This window comes from Lytechinus pictus, chromosome 12 (assembly GCF_037042905.1).
Source record: "Lytechinus pictus isolate F3 Inbred chromosome 12, Lp3.0, whole genome shotgun sequence".
Classification (NCBI taxonomy): domain Eukaryota; kingdom Metazoa; phylum Echinodermata; class Echinoidea; order Temnopleuroida; family Toxopneustidae; genus Lytechinus; species Lytechinus pictus.
In genome coordinates this window covers 13,786,296-13,813,951 of record NC_087256.1, presented here as the reverse complement: position 1 = coordinate 13,813,951, position 27,656 = coordinate 13,786,296, and the positions used below count along the sequence as shown (strand labels likewise).

The following is a 27,656-nucleotide window of genomic DNA, read 5'->3' as shown; positions in this document are numbered from 1 at the left end:
GTTAGCAGAAAAATAAGAAACTTTTCAAAAAGTTTTAAGAAACCACATAGTAATTTAATCTTCTCCTTCTTTAATCGATGTGATTTGCAATCAGTCATATTTGACAATTGTCTCAATTGCTGTGATCACATCATAAAGGTTATTACTTAAGAACATAATTCTATACATTTTTTCTTTGTTTTAAAGTGAAAAAGGAATAATTAAATAATGATATATTTTGTCATTTACATTAATTCTATTTGCCAAATTGACTTAAACATCTCACCAAAACAAGATACGATCTTGCCAGTGAGTAAATGTACAATGTGCAAATGCAAATATATTGGCCATGTCTTGGTCATTTGTGCATAGACGAGGGAGGGCTAGTGTACCTCTAAATACACCATATTTTTGGACCCCCCCCCCAAAAAAAAACTGATCTTGTACTATTGTAGGTGAAAGATCTTAGTAGAACGGTTGTATGAGAAACATGGCCTTCTCACCTGCATATGCTAATAGCAGTGTTGATTTCTCCGGTGTGAGCGGCTTTCAGAGCGATCTCACCTCTCAACTCATTGGTTGATACACCAAGGATTTCACCAAGTCTAGGAGAGAAAAATGTTGAAAATGATATCAAATGTCCTTTTCCCAAAAATATAATAAGACAGGATCAACACTCTCTATGAGCTTCCTGTAGAAAGACATACATGTGTAGATTACCTTCTTCCAAAAAGCATGGGTTCTGAGTGTCACATGCTGCTGCAGTTGGCCATCCAAGAGATCTGCCAATTGGGTGCTCTGAGCACAGAATATGGCAAATCCTTCTTATTTATTGCCCTGGTAGATAGTTCATGACTTCTATTTTGTCTGAAAAGCTGAGGTATCTTTTATCAAACACGAGGAACATAGACAGTTTACATCTCATTCCTTCAGGGGAACATTTCATCAATATATCTGTCTGACAAGTTGTGAGACCTGACAACTTTCCTTGAATTTTATTGACTGAGAAGCACTGTCTGTATGGTATCTGTCGGATAAAACAGGACTTGCAGGATAAAATGTTCCAAAAGTCCTTTTGTGAATCAATCCCGAATTTTTTACTGTCAACGGAATCAATTCATCCTTTTAAGAACTCACCTCAAAACTCTGACAAAGTTTCCTGCTTTGAGATCCCTAGACTTCCTCTCAACAGCTCCACAATTCTTGCAAAAAAAATAATAATAAAATAACCATGAATAAAGAATACAAACATGAACTTGTCCCACATATTAACAATCATCACATACACAGTTTAAATATCATAGGTTCTCTCATGCTTAAAAAATATTTTATATGAAAAAAAATCATGATAAACACACTGACATCTTCTATTTCTGCAATGATCCACTCTTTACAACAAAAAGAAATAAGTCACGGATGTTGGTAACTTATTTTATTTCATATTGGTTTTAAACAAAAGAAAGCTAATTCTGTCTAACCTCTTTCTTTCGGATCCCTGTTTGGATCTCCTTGTAGTGTTCTACTATAGCTTTCTTGAGGAGCTGAAGTCTGAATGCATCATCACGATAGCTACTCAATGGAACAAGAAGGTTGTATTCCAACTGGAAAAATACAGTGGGATTCATTTCCAATTAATCATTTTAAAAAATTGACAAGGCATCATCAGACAATTTTGTGAAGATAACGAAAGGCTTTGACATTTAATTACTAGGTAGGAATACCATAATTAAATTGTGTTTGCATTGTTAATTTAGTTCAACAGTATATTTTGTACTCAAGTCTTAAAACAAAATGTGTATATGTGAGATGAATTATATTAAAAATATCACAATAATAGAATAAAAAAAAACATCTAAAACATTAAAACATTCAATTGGAATGTCAGACGAATCTGTCAATAGAATTATGTTATCACTGTAATCATTTGGTAACTTTGTACAGATTGGAAACAGCAAGTCAATCCTTAAACAAGTAAAAAGCAAGCCATCCATTGCTTACATTAAAGCATCCTATTTTTAAAAGAAATATTACAGTACAAGAGAAGGGGTGAAAAGAAATAGACCCAATGTTATGACAATTTTCTAAATAAGTTACCTGTAGATAGAGTATACTTTGAAGTTCTTCTTGTCTAAGAAGCTCCTGTGCTGGATCCCCATTGAGCTGAGAGTAGAGATCCGTCTGTAGGAGTCTAATGGCAGCTTGTCCTACCAAAACTCGACAGTCTTTTGTCTGGAAAAGAAAAGATATACACAGTCAAAAATAGCCATTCTCTCTGGTCTTAAAATAGAGTACTTACCGAAGTGATGACGTCACAAAAAAAAATCTTTTGCATTTCAAAGTTTTTGAAACCATATTTTGGTAGTACTACCAAAATATGGTGAGAATCAGTTCATGGGGGCCTGAGATATGACCTCATGAATACATAATTAGCCCCATCGAAGTCAATGTATTGGCCTGGTTTGAAATGTTAGGAACCAGGCCAATAATACATTGACTTCATGGGGCTAATTATATATTCATACGGCCACATCTTGGGGCCCCATTGACCGATTCTCACCAAATTTGAATTGTGTTTTTTTTTTCATGATCTGCTGAGAAATGGTACAGAAAACATTGAAATGCAAAATAAAAAGCACCATCAGCGCTTTGGTACTCTATACAAAATGCAAATTTTATATCAATACAAGACAAATATCATCTAGAGCAGTTAAATATAATAACTTTACTTGTATAATTTTAACAAGATTTCACCCCTTCACATACTGGAAGGATTGGACATGATGATCCAAAATCATCACATGATCACATTTAAACACATCAATGTTGTCTATTGCTAAAGGTAAAAATAGTAGTGCACCTAGGAAAAGCTTATTTCTAAAAAAGATGGCTCTACAATCATTCATATAACCATTATTATTGCACTGTTTAGCTTGTTTGCATAATGGCCTAATTGCTATTACTTATGCAATTTCAATAAAATCACCAGTTCAACGCAGAAGGTGTTGAAAAGGTCGTCCATGCTGCTTTCAGATCACAACAGGATTCCAGTCGAACACATCAATGTTGATATTTGATTGTTTTTTTACTGAAATGATGAAGCTTATTTGTTTGCTTGCTGTATGCTTGTTTGATTGTAAAATAAAATTCACCTGTTCATCACAGAAGGTGTCCGCAGGGTTGTCCAGGATGATCTTAGCCCATGATAGGATCCTAGACAGACACCTCAAGGCTTCTTGGCGTGGCAGTTCAGACAACAAATCGAGACATTTTCCGACCTAGCATAATACAAAAATAAGTGTGAACAACATTGTATCAACTTTTGTTTGACTGTCCTGAAGACAAAGTCAACCTGCCCGAAACGTTGAGTCTTCTCTCCTACTCTACTCTACAGCTCCATTCGCCGACTCAAGCCAGCCTTCTCTCTTCTTCTCAAGCCTCTCTCACCTCTTCAACCAAACCAGCCTCCTCAAGCCTTCTACTCAAGCCTCTCACCCTGCCTACTACTCAGCTTTTCACTCCTTCTAATTTACAGTCTTTTAAGAGCTACGTTCATTCTGAAAACTTCCCAACCTCCACTTTCTCGCCTTTCCATTTCACTTGTATCTCTATCCAATTTTATCTCAACCTTTCCAGGACTTTACACATGGTGTACTGCAAACCACTTCTGCGACTACATTTTGTATTCATACTTGAATTTGTTAACTTGAGAAAGCTAAGCTTATTGCATAAACTTTCTTTTTCATTTAGTTTGCTAGTCCTACCCCTCCACAATTTCTGTTTCTAGTCATTGCTGCACATGAAAACAAAACCAGATTAATACACAAGGTGACATGAACTCAAATCATCACAAAAATTAGGTTAAATGGGTGTAAGCAAATATTTTGTATTTTCTTCTCATGCTGAATTGTGAAAATTTTGCTTTAATTTTTGCAACTATTGTGGGAAAAAATGAAATAAAAGAAAATCTGACAGCTTGAATAACATGTAAAACTACAGCAGACTGAATGTGTTAAACGTTGACTATGATTCATATCTAAATCGGTGGACTCTTGGTGGGAAGATTTATGTCAAGGATGAATGTGATGAAAATGATACCAAGTACAAAAACCAACACAATGAAATTACAGAATGACACAATTATTACAAGCCCAATCACACACCTGGCAGATAACGAATAAAGAGTTCAAGAAAAGCAGATGGAAAAAACCACATATATGAGGTAACCCTCATCAAACCTACCAAGCCCAAATGAGTGATCCACATCCATTACAATGTATGAGACATCCTTCATCAAGCCTACCCAAGCATAATGAGTGATTCACATCCATTACAACGTAGGAGACATCCCTCATCAAGCCTACCAAAGCACAATAAGTGATCCACATCCATTACAATGTAGGAGACATCCCTCATCCAGCCTACCCAAGCCCAATGAGTGATCCACAAAATCCATTACAATGAGGAGACATCCCTCATCAAGCCTACCCAAGCCCAATGAGTGATCCACATCCATTACAATGTAAGAAACATCCCTCATCAAGCCTAACGAGTGATCCACATCCATACAATGTAGGAAACATCCCTCATCCAGCCTACCCAAGCCCAATGAGTGATCCACATCCATACAATGTAGGAAACATCCCTCATCCAGCCTACCCAAGCCCAATGAGTGATCCACATCCATACAATGTAGGAAACATCCCTCATCCAGCCTACCCAAGCCCAATGAGTGATCCACATCCATACAATGTAGGAAACATCCCTCATCCAGCCTACCCAAGCCCAATGAGTGATCCACATCCATACAATGTAGGAAACATCCCTCATCCAGCCTACCCAAGCCCAATGAGTGATCCACATCCATACAATGTAGGAAACATCCCTCATCAAGCCTACCCAAGCCCAATGAGTGATCCACATCCATACAATGTAGGAAACATCCCTCATCCAGCCTACCCAAGCCCAATGAGTGATCCACATCCATACAATGTAGGAGACATCCATCATCAAGCCTACCCAATCCCAATGAGTGATCCACATCCATACAATGTAGGAAACATCCCTCATCCAGCCTACCCAAGCCCAATGAGTGATCCACATCCATACAATGTAGGAAACATCCATCATCAAGCCTACCCAAGCCCAATGAGTGATCCACATCCATTGCAATGTAGGAAACATCCCTCATCAAGCCTACCCAAGCCCAATGAGTGATCCACATCCATACAATGTAGGAAACATCCCTCATCCAGCTTACCCAAGCCCAATGAGTGATCCAAATCCATACAATGTAGGAGACATCCCTCATCAAGCCTACCCAATCCCAATGAGTGATCCACATCCATACAATGTAGGAAACATCCCTCATCAAGCCTACCCAAGCCCAATGAGTGACCCACATCCATACAATGTAGGAAACATCCATCATCAAGCCTACCCAAGCCCAATGAGTGATCCACATCCATACAATGTAGGAGACATCCATCATCAAGCCTACCCAAGCCCAATGAGTGATCCACATCCATACAATGTAGGAAACATCCCTCATCAAGCCTACCCAAACCCAATGAGTGATCTACATCCAATACAATGTAGTAATTTATAATAATTTATTTATGAGATTAATTGGCTGAATCTATCTGTTATCCTAGTTCAATGATTTAACTTCCTGTTCAAATATAGTACTCTTTTACACATAGTAACCTCATACATCATATTCCTGTCCATGTGATAAACACAAATTAACCATTCTTCCTCTTAGGAGGTGCCGAAGACAAGCTAGGACATGTTGCTTCACAGGGAGAAGGGTCAGAGGGGGAAGGGACATCGATAGATATATCCAATTATCTTTTAAATTATAAAATCAGATATGATTTTTTCATCTACATCAATTAGATATATCTAATCCTCCTTAAGGCTGATTGTCCTGACTTTGTGTTTACGCATTCACTAAAAAACATATAAGCGCTTACACCAGAGAAACAATCTAGTCTTTTCTAACAGATGACAAGGAAGAGAAGGGGTCAGAGGTGGTCGACTGATTCTTGGTTAAAAGAAACCAAGAAAATGGGCCAAAGCCGCAAAAAAAGCATGACCAGGCAAGAGGCATACAGAATGTTTTCTCTAGGCCCGAAATGGTCTAATGGTCAAGTTGTACAAAATACAAATCAAGGCCCAATCAGTTGTTTCTCTAGTGCTCATTGGTTTTTAAAATGGTTCAAGATGGAAGCTAGCTAAGGATAGGCTGGTCATTTAAAGAGACTGATACCAGCAGATCAGGGGATCGTTTCATGAAAGGACTTTTTGGACGTTTTATCTGACAAGTCCCTTTTTATCCGACAGTTTCCATAGTAACAGTGTCTCCCAGCCAATCAAAATCTAGGAAAGATTTCGGATCTGACAACTTGTCGGACAAAAATGTTGATGAAACACTCCCCAGGAGAGATTAGAGATAGGATACCCATGAACCATCAAGGTTGCTTTTGGCTATTACAGTAGTAAAGCCTAGCAAAAGCTCTGAATATGAAGTAAGACAGGGGGAATCATCCCGTTCACTATACAAGACTGCAAATGCTAGGAGTCTCAAAGTTTTTACTCTCAACACTTTAAGGCTTTTCAAGGCCTTTTCTGCCAGGAATGAAGGATCCCTGAAGAAGGCTGGAATGCAAATTCCAGCCATAGAATGAGAGGCTTAGGCTTCCCCTCGGAAAAAGACTTAGCTGGAGAAGCCATAGTCTTACCAACATCATACATCCTAATAAATGAGTTAAGGCTCCGGGTTTCAAAAGAAAACAGGGCTATGAAAAAGATAATATTGGTCATCAGGGAGAACAGGTGCCGGTTGAAAAGCGGACAGTGTAATCGCCAGGAGATTGAGGAATAGTGTAGTAGGTTTCACGGAACACCATGTATTTTTCTTGGGCAAATGTTGGTCCTGAAAATGACTAACCAAACTCAACGTTTCGTCGAGTGTGTTCTTATCGTCTTCAGGAGAATGAACAAAAATTGTAAAAGCAGGCCTTACATACTCTGTCAAGGTGCCTTATGCACAGTGCCTTGCATGGTACATGTCTCTGATTGGCTGGGTAAGTCACATGACATCCACATATGCGGACATGACTGACAGCACACAAATTGGGCGCGCAAAACAGTGGAAACAGGAAATGCCACCAATTATTATTCCCTCCAAAATGGCATGAATGACAAAAGCCGCCAATTGTGCCCGTATCACTGTAAAGCTCACACGTATGTGAAATTAGTCTTAATTAGCCTCTTTGTCTAGAACGGTAAGCCAGATATTGCTAAGTTGGAGGCGCTGTCTTGAGGGACGGTGTTATGCTCCTCAATCTCCAACGCTTCTCTGACTCTCCGCAGATGCCAGTAGGGGATATGAGTGACCAATCTACTCTCATCCCAGAGGATCCGGTGATCATGCGTGTGAGCATGATCAATGATTGCAGATTTGTCCCTCTTGTCTCTCCTACCTTGGGCCTTGTGTTCCTTAATCCGAGTGTTAAAGGAACGACCCGTCTCAGTAATGTAAACCTTACCGCATTCACAGGGAGATTCGGTAAACTCCAGGGAGGTCCTTGGAGTTGCACTTGTCCTTGTGGGTAGTGAGGGCAGATTGAAGCTTATTTGAGGAGCTATGACGCAACCTCAATGTCAGCTTCTCTCAAAATTCTCCGAATCTTGTGAGAGGCTGCACCCAGATATGGAAGAATGACTCTTGCCTTGGGCTGAGCTACAAGAGGGTTCTACAAAGGGGGAAGTTTAGTGCAGATCTTATGTGAGGGGTAGTTGCTACAATTCAAAACATATTTGATATGTTCAAGCTCCCCTCTCAGGTAGATCTGGTCACTAACCTCATGGGCTCGATCTGTTCAATCTCAAGTATATGGAAATTCATCAATGTCATTACTTTTTCTTTAATAAATGTGCACAATATCCTTTGTAAACTAAGAGAAGCACACTGAATTTTCAATAAAAGCATGAGTGCATGAATATACAGCATATTAAATGTATTTTTTTTATCCATCATAACTTTGTAAGACTGGGCCCAGGTGGGATAGGGATCCCTGTGTTGTCCTCGTAGTCTTGGTATCAAGAAAGGGAATAGCCTCCTCGGTCTCCATTTCCATGGTAAACTTGATTCACTCGTGTTGAGAGTTCAGATGCTGAAAGAAATTGTGCCTCAATCCCACCTCTTTCAGATGGACAGACACATTCTATAAGCAAACAGAGGAGGCTGCCTTGGGGTCTCCCCTTTCCCATGTGGTAGCTAACAAGTTCATGGAACATTTCGAGGAGACGGCTCTCCAGTCAGCAACACACAAACTCAAAGTGTGGCTTAGATATAAGGACAACCCTTTTGTGGTTTGGCAACATGGAGCTGAGGAAACTAACAATTTCAGCACCTGAACTCTCAACATGTCTGTATCAAGTTCACCATGGAAATGGAGAATGATTAAGTCTTGGGGAACTCTCATGGCTAGCAACTGCCCAACTCGGAAAGGCCAGGTGCCGACGAGACATGTTTGACACTAGAAGGAAGTGATTCGTACAAGGGCAGTGAAAGCAAAGACTATTTTCAGAGTGAAGATCAAATTCTCTGAGCGCATGGGAATGGGCCAAGCCGACTCTCCCCATCAGGGAGGCAAACTCTAAAATAGATTGCTGCCAGTTGAGTGGAGGGGGGGGGAAGTGGCAGCATGCTGTGACTAGACAAAAGTAAAAACATAAACTTTATTAAAGTAGGGGAAGATAATTTTGGAGAATGAAAATAGGTAAAATTCACAAAAATTAACACAAATTGGGAGGATAGTTAGGTGTACATCTTATCTCAAAGACAGCCAAATCGAAAGAAGAATGGAGATACATGTTGATCAAATGGACAGGAAGACGATGCATAAGGGCACTAAGCGCGAAAGTATGAGTATTATATTCAAGCATCAAGTTAAATAAATCATTGAACTATATAACAGGTAGATCATAAAAGATGTTTATATCCTTGATGTACTTAAGAACTTGCTGAATGTACAAGGAGTTGGAGGGTTGGGATATGGATGAAGGATACACTGTACTGGGCAATGAAATAGAAAGTGGGTGAGGGGCAATTGCAACAAGTTGCAGGTAAATTGACCCATAGCAATAGACCAGTTGGAGTTCTACAACGCCTACTAAATAGCTTGTTGTACGCGAGCACATGGGAGGCTGAATGTCAAACAATCGTACCGTCGCACACACGACGTACCATCTAAAATGTATCGTCCAGAATGTACCGTTGCACGACATTAGGAGGTAAAAAATGAAGGTGAAATACGTGTATAGCCTGCTGGCTAAATGCGCAATGCTGCCCGAGGTCATGTGCGCTTGTGGGATTTGCTTTTCGCTTTCAATATTTTTGCTCCTTTTTCATAGAAAACTGCAGAGAAAAGTTCGTTTTTTTCTTCATATTTTTGCTAAATTCCGAGGCGTTGTACAACACAAAGAGCGAATATCCTTATTCGTGCAATGGTGCGAGATTTCGCATGAGGTGAAAGAAAGAGACACTCTATTAAACTCGGCTATCGCCTCATTGAATGGAGCATCTATCTTTCACCTCATGCGAAATCTTGCACCATTGCACTCATGCCTATTTGTATATTAAACCATGTCCTCTAATATCCATAGATATTTCAAATGATAAAACAGTTTTGGGTTTTTTTCGGGGGGGGGGGGCACTTTGATCATGTATTCACAAAGTAAGAAAGGTGCCCATGAACAGGTTTTAATTCCATCTTGACAAATGAATACCACCATGAGTGAAACAATCAACTGCTTCTGAAGGGCATTCCAATCCATTCATGCACCTTCCATCTACTAGATTCTATTCACCTGCTTTTTACAACCAGTGTTTGTAATACCAGCTTGCCTGATTTGAGTGGTGCTATGTCAGGTGTGTGTATAAGAATTCCAGGTCAATGGGTTTTGGCTGTTAGTAGTAATTACCTTCATTAGCACATGCTCAGACTGTATCATCTAGGAAATTGCTTATTTACAGGGGAAAACAGATTTGGATACATGGTAGTGGATCATATTACCTTACACTTTTCATTAAAATCAATCATATCAAGCATGTTATTTTCTCAAAATTCATTCAACTTCAATCATAAATACACAAATACCTACAAAGAGTAAAGTTGTCATTTTTTATGACATCAGCTTTCGATCGCAAACCTCTTCTCATGTGAAATGTCTTGGTAACTTAAAATGGTATATTGTGTTTTCTGTGGAAATTTTGAAAATTCACAATATCATTGATCAGCTTTTTTCACCATATTTCACCATATAGAGAAAAAAGACCTTGAAAATGTTGTTTGGGCCCATTTCATCACCCTTTGTTTCAAATTCTCTTTGGAAGGATGCTTCAAAGTTATAGACATATGAGATCCTTTTCAGCCAGTTGGTTCCTATGTAGTACTACTTCTACTTGATGACAACCTACCTGATTGGACTTGATAAGGTACTGAAGCCTGAAGAGGTAAGCATCCATCTCAGTGTGTTGACTGGACTGGGCTTTGACAACGCGTAAGGCATCCTCTAGAACAGCTGGATCATCTCTGCTTAAGATATTCTTCACAGCAAACTAAAAGGGGAAAGAAGAAACATCTTTTTTATTTTTGTTACCTCCCTCACCACAATGATATATTCATGAAGTAAATAGTAGTAGTAGTTTATTCTTTATTAAAAAAATAACACCTGTCAGCAGACGGTTGGCCGGCCTAAAAAGGCCTACGAGTGATGACATCAAAAAGTTCCATATAAAAATCACTTACAATTACAACAAAAGTGAATCATAAAGTATACAAATTAAACCTAACATTATAAATAGCGCATTAATGTATATGTGTAAAAAAAAAGGGAATATAAAAGGGGAGGATTGGGCAAATAAAGATAATCTTATATTTTTGAATGATGCCAAATTTTGTTTTCCCTCAAGGCAAAGCGACACCAGGGTATTTTACTGGATTGGGCAAGACAACCTGGAGGTGGGGCATTGTGGTCTATTGGTTATGACTCTCGTCTCTCCATCTGAGGGACGTGGGTTCGATTCTAAGCCATGGCATGTTTTCCTCCAGCAAAAGATTTACCCACATTGTGCTGCACTCAACCGAAGGTGAGGTGAATGGGTACCCAGAAAGAACAATTCCTTGAATGCTAGGGCGCCCGATCAAGGTAGCCGTACTAAAGCCGGGGTAATAATAACATTATCATATTAAGAAGGGCAAGCTGGAAGAACATTTTCAGAACTGAAGTGGCTACCCTGTGTTAAATATGACGTCATTATTATTTTATTTTTCTCTTTTTATAGGGGTACTAGAGTTGCACACACCTCGGTTTTACAGACTTTCTCATGAGGTCAGTGTTTACTGTAACTACATTCATTTGTCTTTAATAACTCACCTTCATGCTATCTGCATCTCCAAGACTCACTGACCTCAAGTCATACTTCATGAACATATCTCTGAGTTTCATGAAACCATGGTGTTCCTGTAACTTGGCCACCCTGTCAGAAATAACACATCAAAGATTGAAAACTTAAGCATAAATCAATCAGAAAACAGACTCCATGCTGTCTTATACCCAATATGCCATTATCCAACTAAAGATAAACAACCTAACAACCACTGATAATTAATTGTGACATTTACCCACTCTCTTTTAGGGCCAGGTAAAAATCATTTACCCCTTTTAAATGACCGCTAATAGCTTAATCATTTTGCAATTTTTACAAACCATTTTACCATACAGCGATAAATGAATATTTATTGTCCAAAACTTACAGTAAATTCACATTTCACGTCTTTAAATAATAATAATAATAACAGGCATTTATATAGCGCCATCTATCTAGAAATATTCTATTCCGAGGCGCGTTGTTAAATCCAAATATCCTGAAAGTATTTTGATTAGTTGTACACTAAAATAAGAAAAAATCCATTCTTTTTTTACTCTTAGAAGATCAACTTCTAGAAATTTCAGTTGGTGTTTGACAACTAACATCAATATGTACATGAGGCACAAGATCATAATCTCGCAAAAAAACACAAGATTACCATTTTTTAGTTACAATAACTACTAAAAAATAATATATTCATCAATTTTTTTTTAGAAATATAAAATGTGTAGGTCCACTCCATTGGAACCATAGAAATCTGTTTGACATAGGAAAAATTTGAGGTTATTATCTCTTCTTTTGCAGAATCTGGTCTGAAATAATACTGCCATAAAGGCAAACATTCAACTTATGAAAGGTCAGATCATGCAGGCTTTGTGTATGCAGGAGTGGCTTTTTAAACATAGGATCTTGGAAGCATCCCTCAAAAATATATTCAGTTTTCTTACATAGGATGTTTAAGAGACAATCCATACTGGACCAATTGTTCCATTCCCTTGCTCCACGGTACGGGTGCTTTCTGCATCAATGCAAGTATGGCTCCACACTGACTCTACAAACGATAAAGGTTATCACATCCATTTTAAAGGAAATATCATTCCGTACTTCTATCAAAACCATATTCCAAATAAAAATATTGATAGTAATCATTTGTAAGACATCACTTCAAAAGCACTCTAGCTCTGAAGTAAATGAACAAGAAAAGTTATTATCTTTAATAATTGTTCAATCCTGACCAAATGCCTCAGGGATGTTCAGGCTAATAACAAATTACTTCTTCACTCTCCCATAGATTCCTTGCAGTACATGCATTATGGACAGAATCATCTCCTACCAAGTACCTGTAATTTAATTCACTTGGGCGCTATTTCAAGTCTGCTGTAATCATTGAAAAGTTGTCAATCGCTAGTAATATCAGCGTAATCCTTGGTTTTCATTGGCTGTTACTATGGTAATTGTTAGTGAATGACAACATCCAGTGTCGGTAACTTTCATGAAACAGTTCCGAAGGATTATTTTGTTTCATTTTATTTAAGTTTCTGCTTCAAGATAAAAACCTTTGGCACATGATTATACAATCAAACAAGGAAATACAAATATCTTTAGCAGAAGATTCATGAAGAACATACAAATAGCTGTTGCAATGACTTTCACAAAAAGTATGTTAAACAAAATTAGGTTTTCTTGACAGGAAGAAAAGAAAAGCAATTCTTACCGTGAGATCCTTGATACATCTGATGACAGTGATAGCCTTGGCTTCCCAGGATGCTTCATACGTAGCAAAGAGACTTGGTACGGAAAGAAGATCCTGCATAAATAGAATTATATTCCTGCATTAGGATTGGTCAAAAGTTTATCAATTCAGAATGTGTTGTTTTCCCATCGATCATTACTCAGGCAATAAGTCTTTTGTGTCTCACTGATCACTTTGAGCCTATAGAATCATAACATGTTATCAAAAATTATTTTGTGCATACGCCAAATAAAAGTGCATTGCCACTCTTTATTTTTTTGGGGGGTGTTCCATTTCTTACCTCAATATATTTCAAGAGTAGATTATCCACCTCCAGCTTGTGATCCTTAGCATAGGGTATGATGCACTTAGCGATGGTTCCTGGTACCAGCTCTGGAGCAGCAACCCTCTCTAACATCCTGAATGATATGCTCTCTGTCGTTTCCTTCAAATAAACCAATAACAACCAAACATATATTTACTAAGGGAGTGTTGCAAGAAACTATTTGCAATCAATTGCAAATATTCTGGTGCAATTTTATAATTTATTGATCACTTTTAAGTGTAGCAAATCAGATTACACTCCTTGTTGCAAGAGAAGATCAGCTCCAAATCACAAATTTGCAATTACTTGTGAGATATATAATTGATTTAGGGACCAAAAATAGACTTGTAATTGATCACAAGTTTCTTGCAACACCCCATATAATAGATGATGATTTTCCCATCATCCTCTAAATAGAACTGCAGCAATTTGCTTTTCAATGAAAAAAGGTTTTCTTGATGATTTCTCCAGCTAGGAATTTAATAATAATATTCTGCATTTATATACCGCTTAACACATCGGAACGACGTCTCTAAGCGCTTTACAGATATTATTACCCCGGTAATGTATGCACCTTCTCCACTCCCTGAGGAGCATTCCAACAAGAGTTCCAAGACTCAATTGCTAGGCATACTACGTAGGCTTTCGCATCCTACCGGGTGCCCATTTAACACCTGGGAGAGTGGCAAATTGTGGATTGACGCCTTGCCAAAGGACGCTAGGCCATGGTGGGATTTAAGAGGGTAGTCAATGTCACCTGATGGAAAGATGTTACTCCCATTCAATTGAAATTGAACTTCCATACCATGAAATCTAAACTCTCTTACAAAGTTTATTTGAGAAAAATCATGTTTATCAAACCACTAAGTCATACTCAGACATGGTCAACAAACATTTATTTGTGTTCTGGCATGTTGATAAAAAGTGTTCCATTTATGTCAAACAATGTCAAACTTTTTCCTCTTTTTTTATAAATGTCATGAGTTTGTCCCCAAATCTCTGACAAACTTACTAAGCAAAAGTTTTTTGAGAGATTTATTAATTAAGCTGAGTGTTGTCCTAAATTATAAAGTCTCATTAGATACATTGCAAAGACAAAGTCAGAATGTGAATATTGATTAAAACCAGCATATATCATGGTGGAAATGTCTACAGACTCTCCTGAAAAATTTAAAAAAAAATTGAGAGCCGACGTTTCATCACTTCATCTATGTGTTTAGCTATACCCGGCCGACTGACATAGCAAGCACACAACCTTATATTCCTTAAATAAATATGGCCTGACATATCAAAGCAAGTCCAGGGGTGCATTTCATGAAAGGACTTGTCAGACGTTTTATCCGACAAGTCCCACTTTATCAGACAGTTACCACAGTAAAGTGCATCAGTTGTCAGATCTGACAACATGTTGGACAAAAATGTTGATAAGTTACAAATGACTACACACGACAGGTGATCCTTTCTTGTGCTTTGTGATATATATCCACGTGTATTTGACTAACTACAAAGAACACTACAAAGAACATGTTCCAGTTGTGTGTAAAGTCATGCATAACTTTACGAACTGCTTTATGAAACACTCACATGGTAGTTCCAATTTTACCTTGCAAAACTGGTCTAGAGTTAAGAAACACTTGTATCTTGTGTGGAGGATCCTGAGCTCTTGTAGGTTGTGGACAAGTTCTTTCAGTCTGTTCATGGACTCTTTGCAGTCACTATCATTTGTCTGAAAACAAACATAATTGTTATTTTTTTCTTATTTGTTCATCCATCCATTAATTCATTTATCTGTTGATTCATTGATCCATCTATCAATCTATTCATTCATGCATCTATACAGTGCGTCCCAAAAAAAACTATACACTTTTGAAATGGCTGCCAAATAAAAAATATAGCATTTTGGGGAAAAAGACTTACATATATGGAAAGCCAATAGAGTCAACTTTCAAATGACACCAAAAAATGTGAAAACTGTTAATGCTTGAGCGAGCACTGCCCACTGAAACAAAGGGTATGAAAATTAGGGTGGGCTGGAATTAGCCTTCCAATTATGTCAGTTTTTAAGAGGCAAATCCTTTCGAACTTGCAAAGTTAAGGGCGTTGTGATAAATTAATGATCAACCGTGACCAGTTTTGGTTGCTTATGCAAATTTTATCAATTATTAAATTGAACTTTAATGCATGAGTGAACACAAATTACACTTTTTGGGCAGCATTTCAACTTTATCATGTGGATATCAGCAATGTGTTCATGGGATTCGGGAGATTAGGGGGTGAGATAGGACTTAAGTGGGAGAAGTATAGGTTGATGGAATAAGGGTCAACAGAACATTCAGCCCGAGCTTAGTGTCTGAGGAGGAGAGAAGCGGGGGGGGGGGGGGGGGAGGTTGAGATGGAGGGAGGGGTTGCTAAATGTTCTGTTGACCTTTATCCCATCAACGTACTTCACCTACATAAGTCATATTACCCCCTCTTCTCCTGACTTTCATAAACACATTTTTTTTTTTTTTTTTTTGTCTTCTTTACCCAGGGTAGCCTGATCAGTGGTTTAGACACTGTTGTCAACCAGGGCCCTGCACAATACATATATACATAAAACAATCAAAAGAACACATATTATACAACACATTAAAAGTCAACATTGTTACACTGTAATACGAAGAGAGAAAAATGATTTGAGTTCTTGAGAAAGGAACCAGTATTGGAAATTGACAGGAAAACAAGGAAAACACTGAAAGAACTATGAGTGTATACGTATCGGATACAAGTTACTTATACTTTAAAAAAAGATACATTACACTTATACTACAGAGTGGTTATTACTTATCAATATACATTCGACTACATCATATTATTTTAGTTAATTAACAATTATATACATTTATTTTACACAGCGTATGAAATATTGCGTATGATATGAGTAATGAAGATTCAATAGTGACTGCATGTTACATGATAATAGAATATTACATAAGATTGCTATTCAAATGATTTACACTCCCTGGCAAGCTAACAACTGCATAAAAAAGTAATTACAATCCCCCATGAGTTTTTACTAATCTCCAGTATAAGTTGGTGAATGCTTCTTTGGTTGCTGCATTTTTAAGTGCTGAAGGAAGTCCGTTCCACAAGAGTGACCCTTCATGAGAAAAGCTTTTTTTCCCCATCTGCAAGCCTTGTGAGGTGGCACCCCTCGTACTGTGAGTGTGGACACTATTACTCTTAGTAAACATATCAGAAATATATTTAGGACCCTCTCCATTCAGGGCATTATACATTAAAGGACAAGTCCACCCCAACAAAAACTTGATTCGAATGAAAAGAGAAAAATTCAACAAGCATAACACTGAAAATGTCATCAAAATCGGATGTAAAATAAGAAAGTTATGGCATTTTAAAGTTTCGCTTCATTTCACAAAAGAGTTATATGCACATCCCGGTCGGTATGCAAATGAGGGAACTGATGACATCACTCACTCACTATTTCTTTTGTATTTTATTATACAAATTCTGAAATATTTTGATTTTCTCGTCATTGTCATGTGAAATGAAGTTTCATTCCTCCCTGAATACGTGGAATTCCATTATTTTAACTTTTTGTGGCTCAGGCAAGGAGGTCCTAATCGTCAAATTCGTAAAAATTGAAATATTGTATAATTCAAACAATAAAAAACAAAAGAAATAGTGAGTGAGTGACATCATCGACTCTCTAATTTGGATGTAACTGGCTCGTTCATATAACTATTTTGTTAAAAATGAGCGAAACTTTGAAATGTCATAACTTTCTTATTTTACATCCGATTTTGATGAAATTTTCAGCATTGTGCTTGTCTGATTTTTCTCTATTGATTCATATCAACATTTTGTTGGGGTGGACTTGACCTTTAATTTACATTTGTTGAATTTCCATCTTTGTTCAATGTTTACCCATTTCAGTTGTGACAATACCTCAACAGTAGGTGTCATAAAATTACATCTAAGGACAAGTCTTGCCATTTTTTTATGCTGGGCAATGAGAACATTCTTCACGTGTTGTGAACAGTTTGCCCAGGAAGGACTGCAGTAGTCAAAATGAGGTGTTATCAATGCATTAGCTAGGAGTTTGGCACTATCATTGGCACTATCATTGTTAAGATCCACATGATAAAGACAAAATGCTGCACTAAAAATTGCAATTCACGATCACTCATGCTTTAAATTTCAATGTAATAAAATCAATTTAATAACGCATTAAATTTTCACAAACAACAAACTGATCATTTTGATCTTTAATTCACCAAATAACCCTCAACTTTGCAAGTACAAAACAAAAAACCTGAAAGAAATTGGAAGGCTAATTCCGGCCCACCCTAATTTTCATACCCTTTGTTTCAGTGGGCAGTGCTCACTCAAGCATGAATAGTTTTTCAACTTTTTGGTGTCACTTGAAAGTTGACTTTATTGGCTTTCCATATCTATAAGTTATTTCCCCCAAATTGCTTTATTTTTTATTTGGCAGCCATTTCAAAAGTGTATAGTTTTTTTTTGGGACACACTGTATATCCATCCATAATCCATCTATTCAACTATCAATCCATCCATCCATCTTATCCACCCATCCATTCCATCCACACTTCAATTTGTTCATCCATCTATCGACCCAACCATCCATCAATCCATTGATCTATCTACATATCCATCCATCAACCTAATCGTTCATCTATCAATCAATTCATACATCTATATCCATTCCCTTCATACATTTCATTGAAAGCTAAACCAGCATCATCTTACCTCTGTGAGTGCCTGTGAGAAGTGGATACCACTGGATATCTTGAGGAGCTGTTGGTTACCTTTCAACATCAGTTCAGCCAGCTCTAGCCCATTGCTTGGCCATCCAACCTACCATGATCAACATGAAAATATTTCAATATCCCCATTTTGTTATTATAATGAAAACCCTAGTGAGCAAGACTTGAAATAAGCGGGCGCTGAGCGCAAATTCACGCCCATAAAGCCATCAATTGCGCCCATAAAGCCCCAAAATCATCAAAATCTTGACGATCGGGCGCAAATATTTTCCAGGTAATTGCGCCCGCCGTGAGTGAGCAGTGAAGTCATATCATACATGTAATTTAAATATCTGAAAAGCCAAAATCAAGTAACTTTCAATTTACGATAAACATAGTTTAAAATTGCCAAGTGCGTCTTTTTTTCTGTACCATAAAAAGTGAGCTACATCTGCCTTAATTTCTTTCTTGGAGAGGGGTTAATATCAGACAATAAATCGTCAAACAAGGCTCCATCTAAAAAAAAAATAGGACGCCGTGCACTTGAGTGTGGTGTTAGCCAGCCAGATTGAGCTCATGTTCTCTGCCAAAGCTCTGGGTGAGAATTCTATAAGTAATGGCCTACGTGATGGTAATTTTCCGTTTCAGATAGAGTTTAGATTTCATGTTAATTTTTGAAAACTGTCAAAAAACTTTATGATTTCTTCATTGTGATGAATATTTAAGTTATTAATGAATACATTTTCACCAAATTTAGACTCTCCCAGAATGAAAGGCATTTTCTGTGGAGATCTGCGTTTTCAAATAACTTGTGAAAAACTTAAGGTACATAAACCTACAATACATGTACATAGCCTGTGGCTATGTGCTGGAATTTGAATAGACTGAGTTAGATATTGATTTCATTTCTTCATTTCTTTAACATAATTTATATGCAATCCAAGCGCACCTCACAGTCACAATCACACACAAACACTCACCCACACCAGTGATTCTAACCATGAAAAAAACCTTAAAAATTATTTATTTTTTTCTAAATTTATTATTTGATCTGAATTCTCTCTTTCTCAATCTCTCTCTCTTTTTTTATATTTTTCTTTTATTCATTTATTTAGATTTTTTTTTTTTTTTTTTTTGGGGGGGGGTTCATTGTCCATGGTTCATTAAAGATGAAAAATAAATAAGCCCATGTGTGTGTGGTTGTAAAGGGGATATGGAGTGAGGGTGTCAAAACACACTTAAACATTTAAATCTGATTTCTTAAATGTTTGAATAAGCCTAATACTTATAGCATGCTATTCATGTACTAATTAAAAAATTGCAGGAGCTGCGCTTACTATAAACAAATTTGCGGTGTGGTTCACCGTTATATATATATTTTTTTGATTGCCCCCGGTTCCAGAAAATTGCCTCCGGTTCCTGTAAAAAGCCTGTGAGCCGGGGGCAAGTTTTCAAAAAAAAATTGCCCCCGGCTCACAGGTGCTTATTTCAAGGCTTGCTAGTGAGACTGAGCAACATGCTCCACCAATGAAAGTTACCTGTTCACAAGGATCAATTGTCTAAAAAGTCTATTTAATGCAAATTATTTATTCATTATTGCATAAGGATTCACGATCTCATTACGGAAATAATTACACTGGGGCTGGGGGGGGGGGCGATATTGCCCCCGAAATGCTCAAAAGAGCCGTGGAAACAAGAATAGGAGCATTCATTGACTTGTTAAAGCTTATCCGACGTTGCAGATTTAGGCAGTAAGTTATGAAAAGTAGCCCCCGAAAATATCCAAAATATTTTTTCTGTCTCATCATGCATAAAATTCTACTATACATCCTCTGGTGGTAAAATCATTTTCTTAATAAATGATAATTTAAAAAAAGATTACCATCATCATAACCATCTGTCCCTAAACACATTTGCTCTTGATTAAATAATTTACACCATCTAAGCAGCTTATAACAATGGCTGGTAACTTACAATCCATGATAAATGTTGTGAGTGAATCTGGGCCCTTGTTACTCACCTTTTCAGTCACTTCAAGGCAGGTCACCCTTTCCTCTATCCATGAGACCAAAACCTTCTGCAAAACCAATAAAAAAAGATCAAATATGAGGAAAAACCACAAAGTTAAAAAATGTTACATCAGTGAAGAAACGCCCCTTCATTCAATATAAATGGACATTTTCAGCTTTAGTTCATTTGACACTGAGATGCAAAACCTATTTACTTTTGTCTCTACGAACAGGACCATACAGGATGAAAGTTTATAATAAATTAACCATTGATTTTGACTGACTGCGGAGCCATTACCGTTGTACTTGTGATTGATGGCAATGGTACCATCAAAGCGTAATGTGTAGGCAATGTAATATTTGATGCCTTATTTACAGGGCAGATCACAGAATAGGTAATGATCATGAGATCTTAGTTCTATGATTTGTTTTAAGTCAACTCTACGTAGCAAATGAAGTGATATTGTGGTATTTTGTGGAATATAGATATCTCAATATTAGGGGTAAAAATGGTTTCATAATACTATCTTTCGGAGCTTGAGTTGAGGCTCTATTCAAACTATTGGACAAAGCCTAAAAAGAGATATGAATGAAGGGGGGTCTCAAGTTGGATCAGGGCAAAGAAAAGCCACATTCACACACTACCTTGCCCTGTCGGAAGCTATGACACACATATGGGATGATGTCATTCCTAAGCCAGGGTATGATGTCATACGATGGGGAATCCCCTGGTATAGATCTCAACATGTCCTCTAGCAAGTCTTCTGACATCACAGCTACAAAGTCTTCCTGTAATACAATGACGGAGAAGAGAATGAGTCTGGGAAAAAATTGCACAGGGGCTCGGGGCAAATTCACCCAAAAGGTGCTCAAAAGAATCCTGGAAAATCCCCATACACTGCAATGTTAATTAAAGGACAAGTCCACCCCAGAAAAATGTTGATTTGAATAAATAGAGAAAAATCAAACTAGCATAATGCTGAAAATTTCATCAAAATCGGATGTAAAATAAGAAAGTTATGGCATTTTAAAGTTTCACTTATTTTTCACAAAACAGTGATATATGCACAACTCAGTGACATGCAAATGAGACAGTCGATGATGTCCCTCACTCACTATTTCTTTTGTTTTTTATTGTTTGAATAATACAATATTTCATTTTTTACAGATTTGACAATAAGGACCAACTTGACTAAACCATATAGTCATAAACAATGCTAATTCCACATGTTCAGGGAGGAATTAATCATTGTTTCACTTGACAATGAGGAGAAAATTATGATATTTCATATAATAAAATACAAAAGAAATAGTGAGTGGATGACGTCATCAGTCTCCTCATTTGCATACAGATCAGGATGTGCATATGACTGTTTTGTGAAATTAAGCAAAACTTTAAAATGTCATAACTTTCTTATTTTACATCCGATTTTGATGAAATTTTCAGTGATATGTTTGTTGGATTTTTCTCTTTTTATTCAAACAAACTTTTTGTTGGCGTGGACTCGTCCTTTAAAGTTTATCCAATGATATAGATTTGGGCAGTAGGTTGTTTTAAGTAGTGCCAAAAAACAAAAAAGTGTTGTTTTTTTTTTCCTGCAATGAGTATTATGCACACTTCACACAAGAAGATTTGCTGTGATCCCAGTTTGTTAATCAATTACAAGATTGTTGAATTCATGCATTTTTTACAAATTAAATATACCTTATACAAGTTTTAAAAATTACTTTACTCAAACAAGAAGACTCATGATACAACTTCCAGAGAGCAGTTGGTCACCACTTTCTGCTTCTTTAAAAACAAACTCTAAAAATAAAATATAGTTCTGATTTTGAATAATGAAAGAATCTGTCTTATAATGATTGTAAAAGGCTGTTTTTAATACACAAAAGAATTGATGTTGGCTGTAAAGCATTGAATTCCCCAACAGTAATACAAATTTTCACTCAACCCTTCTGAAGGCTACATGCACTGCATGCAGACAAGCATGTATGGGGCAACACCAAATTTGTTGCCCCCCCCCCCCCCGACAGTTTTGCCTGTTATTGGTTATATTTTTAATGTGATAGAATTTATTTTTATTATTATTACTGCAAAATACAATGGAAAGATTTTGATAACTGACACTAAATATTGTCATCTTTTCCAAAACTTTTGTTCATCTTTCAAAATAATCATGATAAAGTTCCCTACTTTTGCATTGACTCATACCTTGTGTCTATTCCAAATGACTGATGCTCTGCCGAGGTTGGCTCGACTTAAATGAAGGAAGAGTTCATTAAGAAGGGATCCCGACAGAAAAGCATCCCAGCTAGTTGGACTGAAAAAGGGAGATTGGAAACAGAATATTGGTAAAAATAGATGTTTGTTTTATAAACCTCCAATAGGTAAATAGACAGAGGACAATTTAGTCTGTGACAGGCAAGGATTTAATGAGGCATAAATTTATTAATCATATGCTTTTAATAAAGATTTGTGATTTGTGAAGGCTATGCCTTTCCTTTGTACCATAACTAAGATGTGGAGAAATTGTGAAACAAAGAAGCTGATGTAAAACAAAATGAGCTTAATTCTCTGATTCTAAAAAAACAAATATCAATGGTGATTTATAGATATTAGACATTATATATGTGGTGTAGCGGTTCTGACTCTCGCCTTGTAATCAGAGGGTCGTGTGTTTGAATCCCACCATGGCCTAGCGTCCTTTGGCAAGGCGTCAATCCACGATTTGCCACTCCACCCAGGTGTTAAATGGGTACCCGGTAGGATGCGAAAGCCTATGTAATATGCCTAGCAATTGAGTCTTGGAACTCTTGTTGGAATGCTCCCCAGGGAGTGGAGAAGGTGCATACATTGTATGCAGGCATGCAAGGATCCAATGACCGGGGTAATATATCTATAAAGCACTTAGAGACGTCGTTCCGATGTGTTAAGCGCTATGTAAATGCGGAATATTATTATTATATAATATATAAATCCTTGAGGGCGTTTCATTACATTGTTCGTAAGTTACACACAATTTTACACACTGGGGACCTGTTCTTACGCGAAAATAGATAACCCAATTTTTCTCTGGTGTTTTAACAAAGTGTGACAAAAGTTCCTGCATACATAATCACATCTTGCCAACTAACAGGCTTTGCATTAATAATAATAATAATAATAGTGATGTCTTATTAAGAGCACACACCGTCAAGAGACGCTCAGTTCCTATGGATATACATAAATACATAAAACAACTAAGAGATCAGAAGTTTAGTACAGTTTTATGCATCACCCACTGGAATCCCTAGCTACATGCTGGTAGGGCCTGGTGCCCTCCTGCTTGCTGCTCCATTCACCGACAATTTAAGGGGCAAGCCCGGTCAGCTCAGTACTCACAGGTGCTCTAGCAAATAAGGGCACCAGCATTCAGATGCATTCAAATGCTTCTTAATAACAAGAAATATAAGTTTAATAGTCAATAATAATAAATGACAATCTGATTCAACATCTAAGAACATGTTTCAGTCATGCGTACACCCGTGCGTATAAACAGCATTATGAAGAAGAAAAAAAAGTTTGCTGTAAACATGAACCTTACCTGTATTCACTGCTTCCATATACCAAGCTAAATGTGGTCAGTCTGTGTAATGTATCAAGAATCTTTCAAAGGAAAGAAAACAAAAAAATTGTGAAAATATTTTTAGAGGTAGCAGACAAAGAAAGCATTCAGACCACAGAGTTTTTCTTAAAAGTATGCAAGAATAATATAAGAAAAAAAATTGCACTGATTATTAGGTTTTTTCTAATCTTCAACATCTATTAAATTAATTTCTTTAATAAGATATAAGAATGTAAAAACTTAAGACAACAATGTTTCAAAATGAATCCTGCATTTCTTATCATCCTTTTTTTTTTCTTCACATCTCTATTGCGTTTATCCCACCCAAATCATTCAAAGAACACAATTTAAACAAGCTCAGTAACAACATCAACAGAATGGGATAAAACATCTTGTCAGTAATATTCAGTGAAAATTTTGCTTTCAGCCAATAAAAAAAGAGGATTTTAGTAGCTTTTAAAAATTGTCAATGAAAAATCACTGATTTATTGCTTCATGAAATAGTTCCCCTCAACTCACCATTGACAGTAAATCTCCTATCTTGCTCTGCATCTCATCTTTGACATTCACTTTGGAAAGCTGGGGAAAAATAACAACGGTGGAAAAGAAATAAAACTATATTTATAAAAATAAAATATCAAGACACAATATACAAATTACCCCCCTTGATTGGAAATAAATGCTCCTGGAAACTATAATTACCATAAATTTAATCAGTTTCCCAAGACCGAGTTTTCTCACTGGAAACACCTATTTCAAAATTCTAAAATATTTGTGCTTGATATTATTATATACAACTATTACTCAATGTTATATATTTCATTTTAATGTATTGATTCATGTTAATTTTTGTAAATGCATCACAATTCAGCTTGGCTGCCATGATATATGATTTTTATCAAATAAACCATCTATCTATTTATCTATCTACATCTATCACTCTCTCTCTCTCTATCCATCCATCCATCCATCCATCTCTCTCTCTCTCTCTCTATCCATCTATCTATCTATCTATCTATTTCATTCCTGCAACTTAAATCTTGGACCCTGTTCCATAAAAAGGTTTTACCACAAACAGTTCACTACCAAGTTTTCTGTTGACAGTAACCATGGTAATAAAATCCCAGACTTCACTTGGGTTGACATTGATATGTATCATTATAATAGTTGCTCATGAGCTTTCTAGCATTGATGCAGAAATGTTAAATGGTAAGATTAAAAGTTTCAACATACATATTATTTGTCACTTGTTTTCTTTGAGCATGTCTTGAATAGATTTTACTGTACCAGGCTGAGAATTAACCCTTAACCTACAGGGACAAAATAGTTCCTGTATACAGCCTATGAGAGCTAAAGAATTCTGAAGTTAATGGTTTGATAGATAACAAGGAAAAGTTAACGGACGGTTGGACACCGATCGTGATACCATAATACATCCCCTCTAGGACGGGCGTATAAAAATCATGGTAAGTGATACTACTAAGACAAACTTTATCATGCATTAGTTATCTTAGCACAAGGCCATTCTGCACTTGGGATGTTTCATTGGGTTTCATGATCACCCCCCCCCCCCTTATTGTTTTGTTCATGCAGAATTAAAAGAATTACAAAATGTAACCTGCAACCCTAAAACAAACAATAAGTCGCCAAAAATGAATTCAGATATTTTTCTTAAGCTTGAAAAAGCACATCCTAGGCTTTAAAAGGATATATAACTTGTCAAAATTGATCAACAATAACCAACACATGTGACTGAATGCAGACTTTTAGTAATAACTTTTGTACTTGCTTGTATAGCGCTTATCACATCCTCCATCTGAGAAATCCTAGTGCTCTAGAATAATGTATAATTACCCTGGCTTATGCTAAGAAGCCATACTCACCCTTACTCTTGCATACTGCAAGATTCGTGCTGTGTCTTCAAAGGCAGGCATAGCAGCTTTGGAGCAGACATCAACCACAAACTCGACGTCGGCAATCTTCTCTAGACATCCAATCATATCCTCACAAAGCTTGTTCTGGTCGTCTACAGGGCTCCCTCGTAAGTTGGCAGGACTCCAAGAGGACGCTTGCTCTAACAGGGCCAAGGCTTTACTTCGGTAAACAAGCTACATTATCAAAGATAAAGACAAAAATGATTATTGATAAAAAGTGATGCTACAGTACTTCCAAAGGTTATATTATAAAGCTGGGTCCAGGGTGACCTTGGGTGAGTTTTACTGGTTTACAGTAACGCATATGACTTTCTCATGTTTGGGTTTCAGCTGCATGGCTGTAACTGAACTTTTACATAGGTATCTGCATTACAGAAGAGCATACTACGCAAGTCTTTTAAGAAGAAGAAAATTAATACAGTTTTCTGAATCTAGGCACTACATGCCTTGTTTGAGAAGAGGCCTAATTCACCTTTCACTAGGGAGACATCTGAGTGACATTTGCCCAAGTCAAGTGGTTGAATGCAGATCTTCTGCATTACAGAAGAGCATACTCCGCAAGTCTTTTAAAGTATACATCCGAAGAATCAAAAGTATTTTATAATGACTTTATGTGGTCATCATTGTAAAGGGGAAGTATTACTAATCAGATATATAACTTCACTTTTCAAAATAGTGATCAGAGTTTGCAGAAATCAGCTCTCAAAAATGATTTATTTTCATGCCATATTTCTGCCTTCCACCGGTCCTCTTGCGAGCTCCAGCTGAGTGACGTCACACAATGAGCAGTGAGCAGCTGAGCTGACATCAGCCCATTGGAGACGATCTTTCCAATCAGCGTTTTTTGCTCTTAGAATTGTTTATTGCTCTTAATATTGGTCTTGTTATATAGATAAAAGTTTGAATTTACTGAACAGTGAAAAAAAGTGCACATTTAACGTGTTTTGGTAACCGATATTTAGCTTATAATTTTTTTTTTTTTTTCAAGAAATATATGTGAATAAACAAAGCATATTTTCACGTAGAAATCACACTTGCGTCACATTAATATTATAATCAATATAAAGCATAGACATTCTTCTTTATGACTGAACAAAAATTATGAAATTTCATTAAGTAGCAAAGTCAGGAACCACAAAAAAAACACGGCAATATCCATCGCGAAATGACTGAAATTGCAGTTGAATTGCCGAAGCATTATTAGGCAACAGCGGCAAGCGGACTTTATTTCATATATCTTAAAAATGCCATTCCGGTAGGGCAATGGTCTGTGGCCAAATGCGTTGGCTATTGTTTTGTCATGTGCGAGGACCCTGGTTCGAAACTCGGATTTTTTTTCTGGGCATTTTTTTTTTATTCCTTCCCCGTCCCTACCCATCTTTTTTTCTCTTTTTATTTTCTTGTGAAATTCTATTCAGACCTGTATTTATCAAATCTTGAGCAACACAACGAAGACTGTCGAGTGGACAAAATCGATCTTTCCAGTTCACAATTCAATAAAAACCGGGCAAAATAACACAGTTCTGGTTCCCTTATAGTCTGAAGTTGTCGAAAACAGAATTCGGATATCACAATACATGAAGAAAACGGTAAATTCGAAGAAAAATAGAGACCAGGAAGGTGAATCAGCTATCACTGTACTGCTGGCTTGCACAGAGCTAGAGAGCTAAGCGGATGAGCGAGTCGATCATCATGTGACGTCATTATTCTCGACTGTATTTGATCGCGGTCTGGGGGCGGCTGGGGGGCTGAGAAGGGTCTCTAATAATTTCATTTCTTGCATTTCCACGACATCAATAAGACTTTTTAGTGACATATTTGTGTATAAAAAGACAAGACCTTTCCATTCATATATAATTTGTC

At 37.0% G+C, this 27,656-nt stretch overlaps 1 protein-coding gene across 1 annotated transcript in view; it reads right to left on the bottom strand.

Moving 5' to 3' along the window:
* Window positions 1-27,656, bottom strand: part of LOC129272432 (kinetochore-associated protein 1-like) — a 95,712-nt gene that overhangs the window by 45,749 nt on the left and 22,307 nt on the right. The window contains exons 13-30 of the mRNA XM_064107295.1: window positions 25,743-25,967; window positions 24,379-24,438; window positions 23,839-23,900; window positions 22,467-22,575; window positions 20,900-21,043; window positions 20,266-20,322; window positions 18,250-18,357; window positions 15,080-15,202; window positions 13,453-13,596; window positions 13,134-13,226; window positions 12,367-12,470; window positions 11,425-11,527; window positions 10,466-10,606; window positions 3,129-3,254; window positions 2,074-2,208; window positions 1,458-1,580; window positions 1,117-1,181; window positions 483-584 (exon numbers count right to left, since the gene is read on the bottom strand). Coding sequence (XP_063963365.1) covers window positions 483-584; window positions 1,117-1,181; window positions 1,458-1,580; window positions 2,074-2,208; window positions 3,129-3,254; window positions 10,466-10,606; window positions 11,425-11,527; window positions 12,367-12,470; window positions 13,134-13,226; window positions 13,453-13,596; window positions 15,080-15,202; window positions 18,250-18,357; window positions 20,266-20,322; window positions 20,900-21,043; window positions 22,467-22,575; window positions 23,839-23,900; window positions 24,379-24,438; window positions 25,743-25,967 — 2,024 coding nt within the window. The remainder of the gene's footprint in view (window positions 1-482; window positions 585-1,116; window positions 1,182-1,457; window positions 1,581-2,073; window positions 2,209-3,128; window positions 3,255-10,465; window positions 10,607-11,424; window positions 11,528-12,366; window positions 12,471-13,133; window positions 13,227-13,452; window positions 13,597-15,079; window positions 15,203-18,249; window positions 18,358-20,265; window positions 20,323-20,899; window positions 21,044-22,466; window positions 22,576-23,838; window positions 23,901-24,378; window positions 24,439-25,742; window positions 25,968-27,656) is intronic.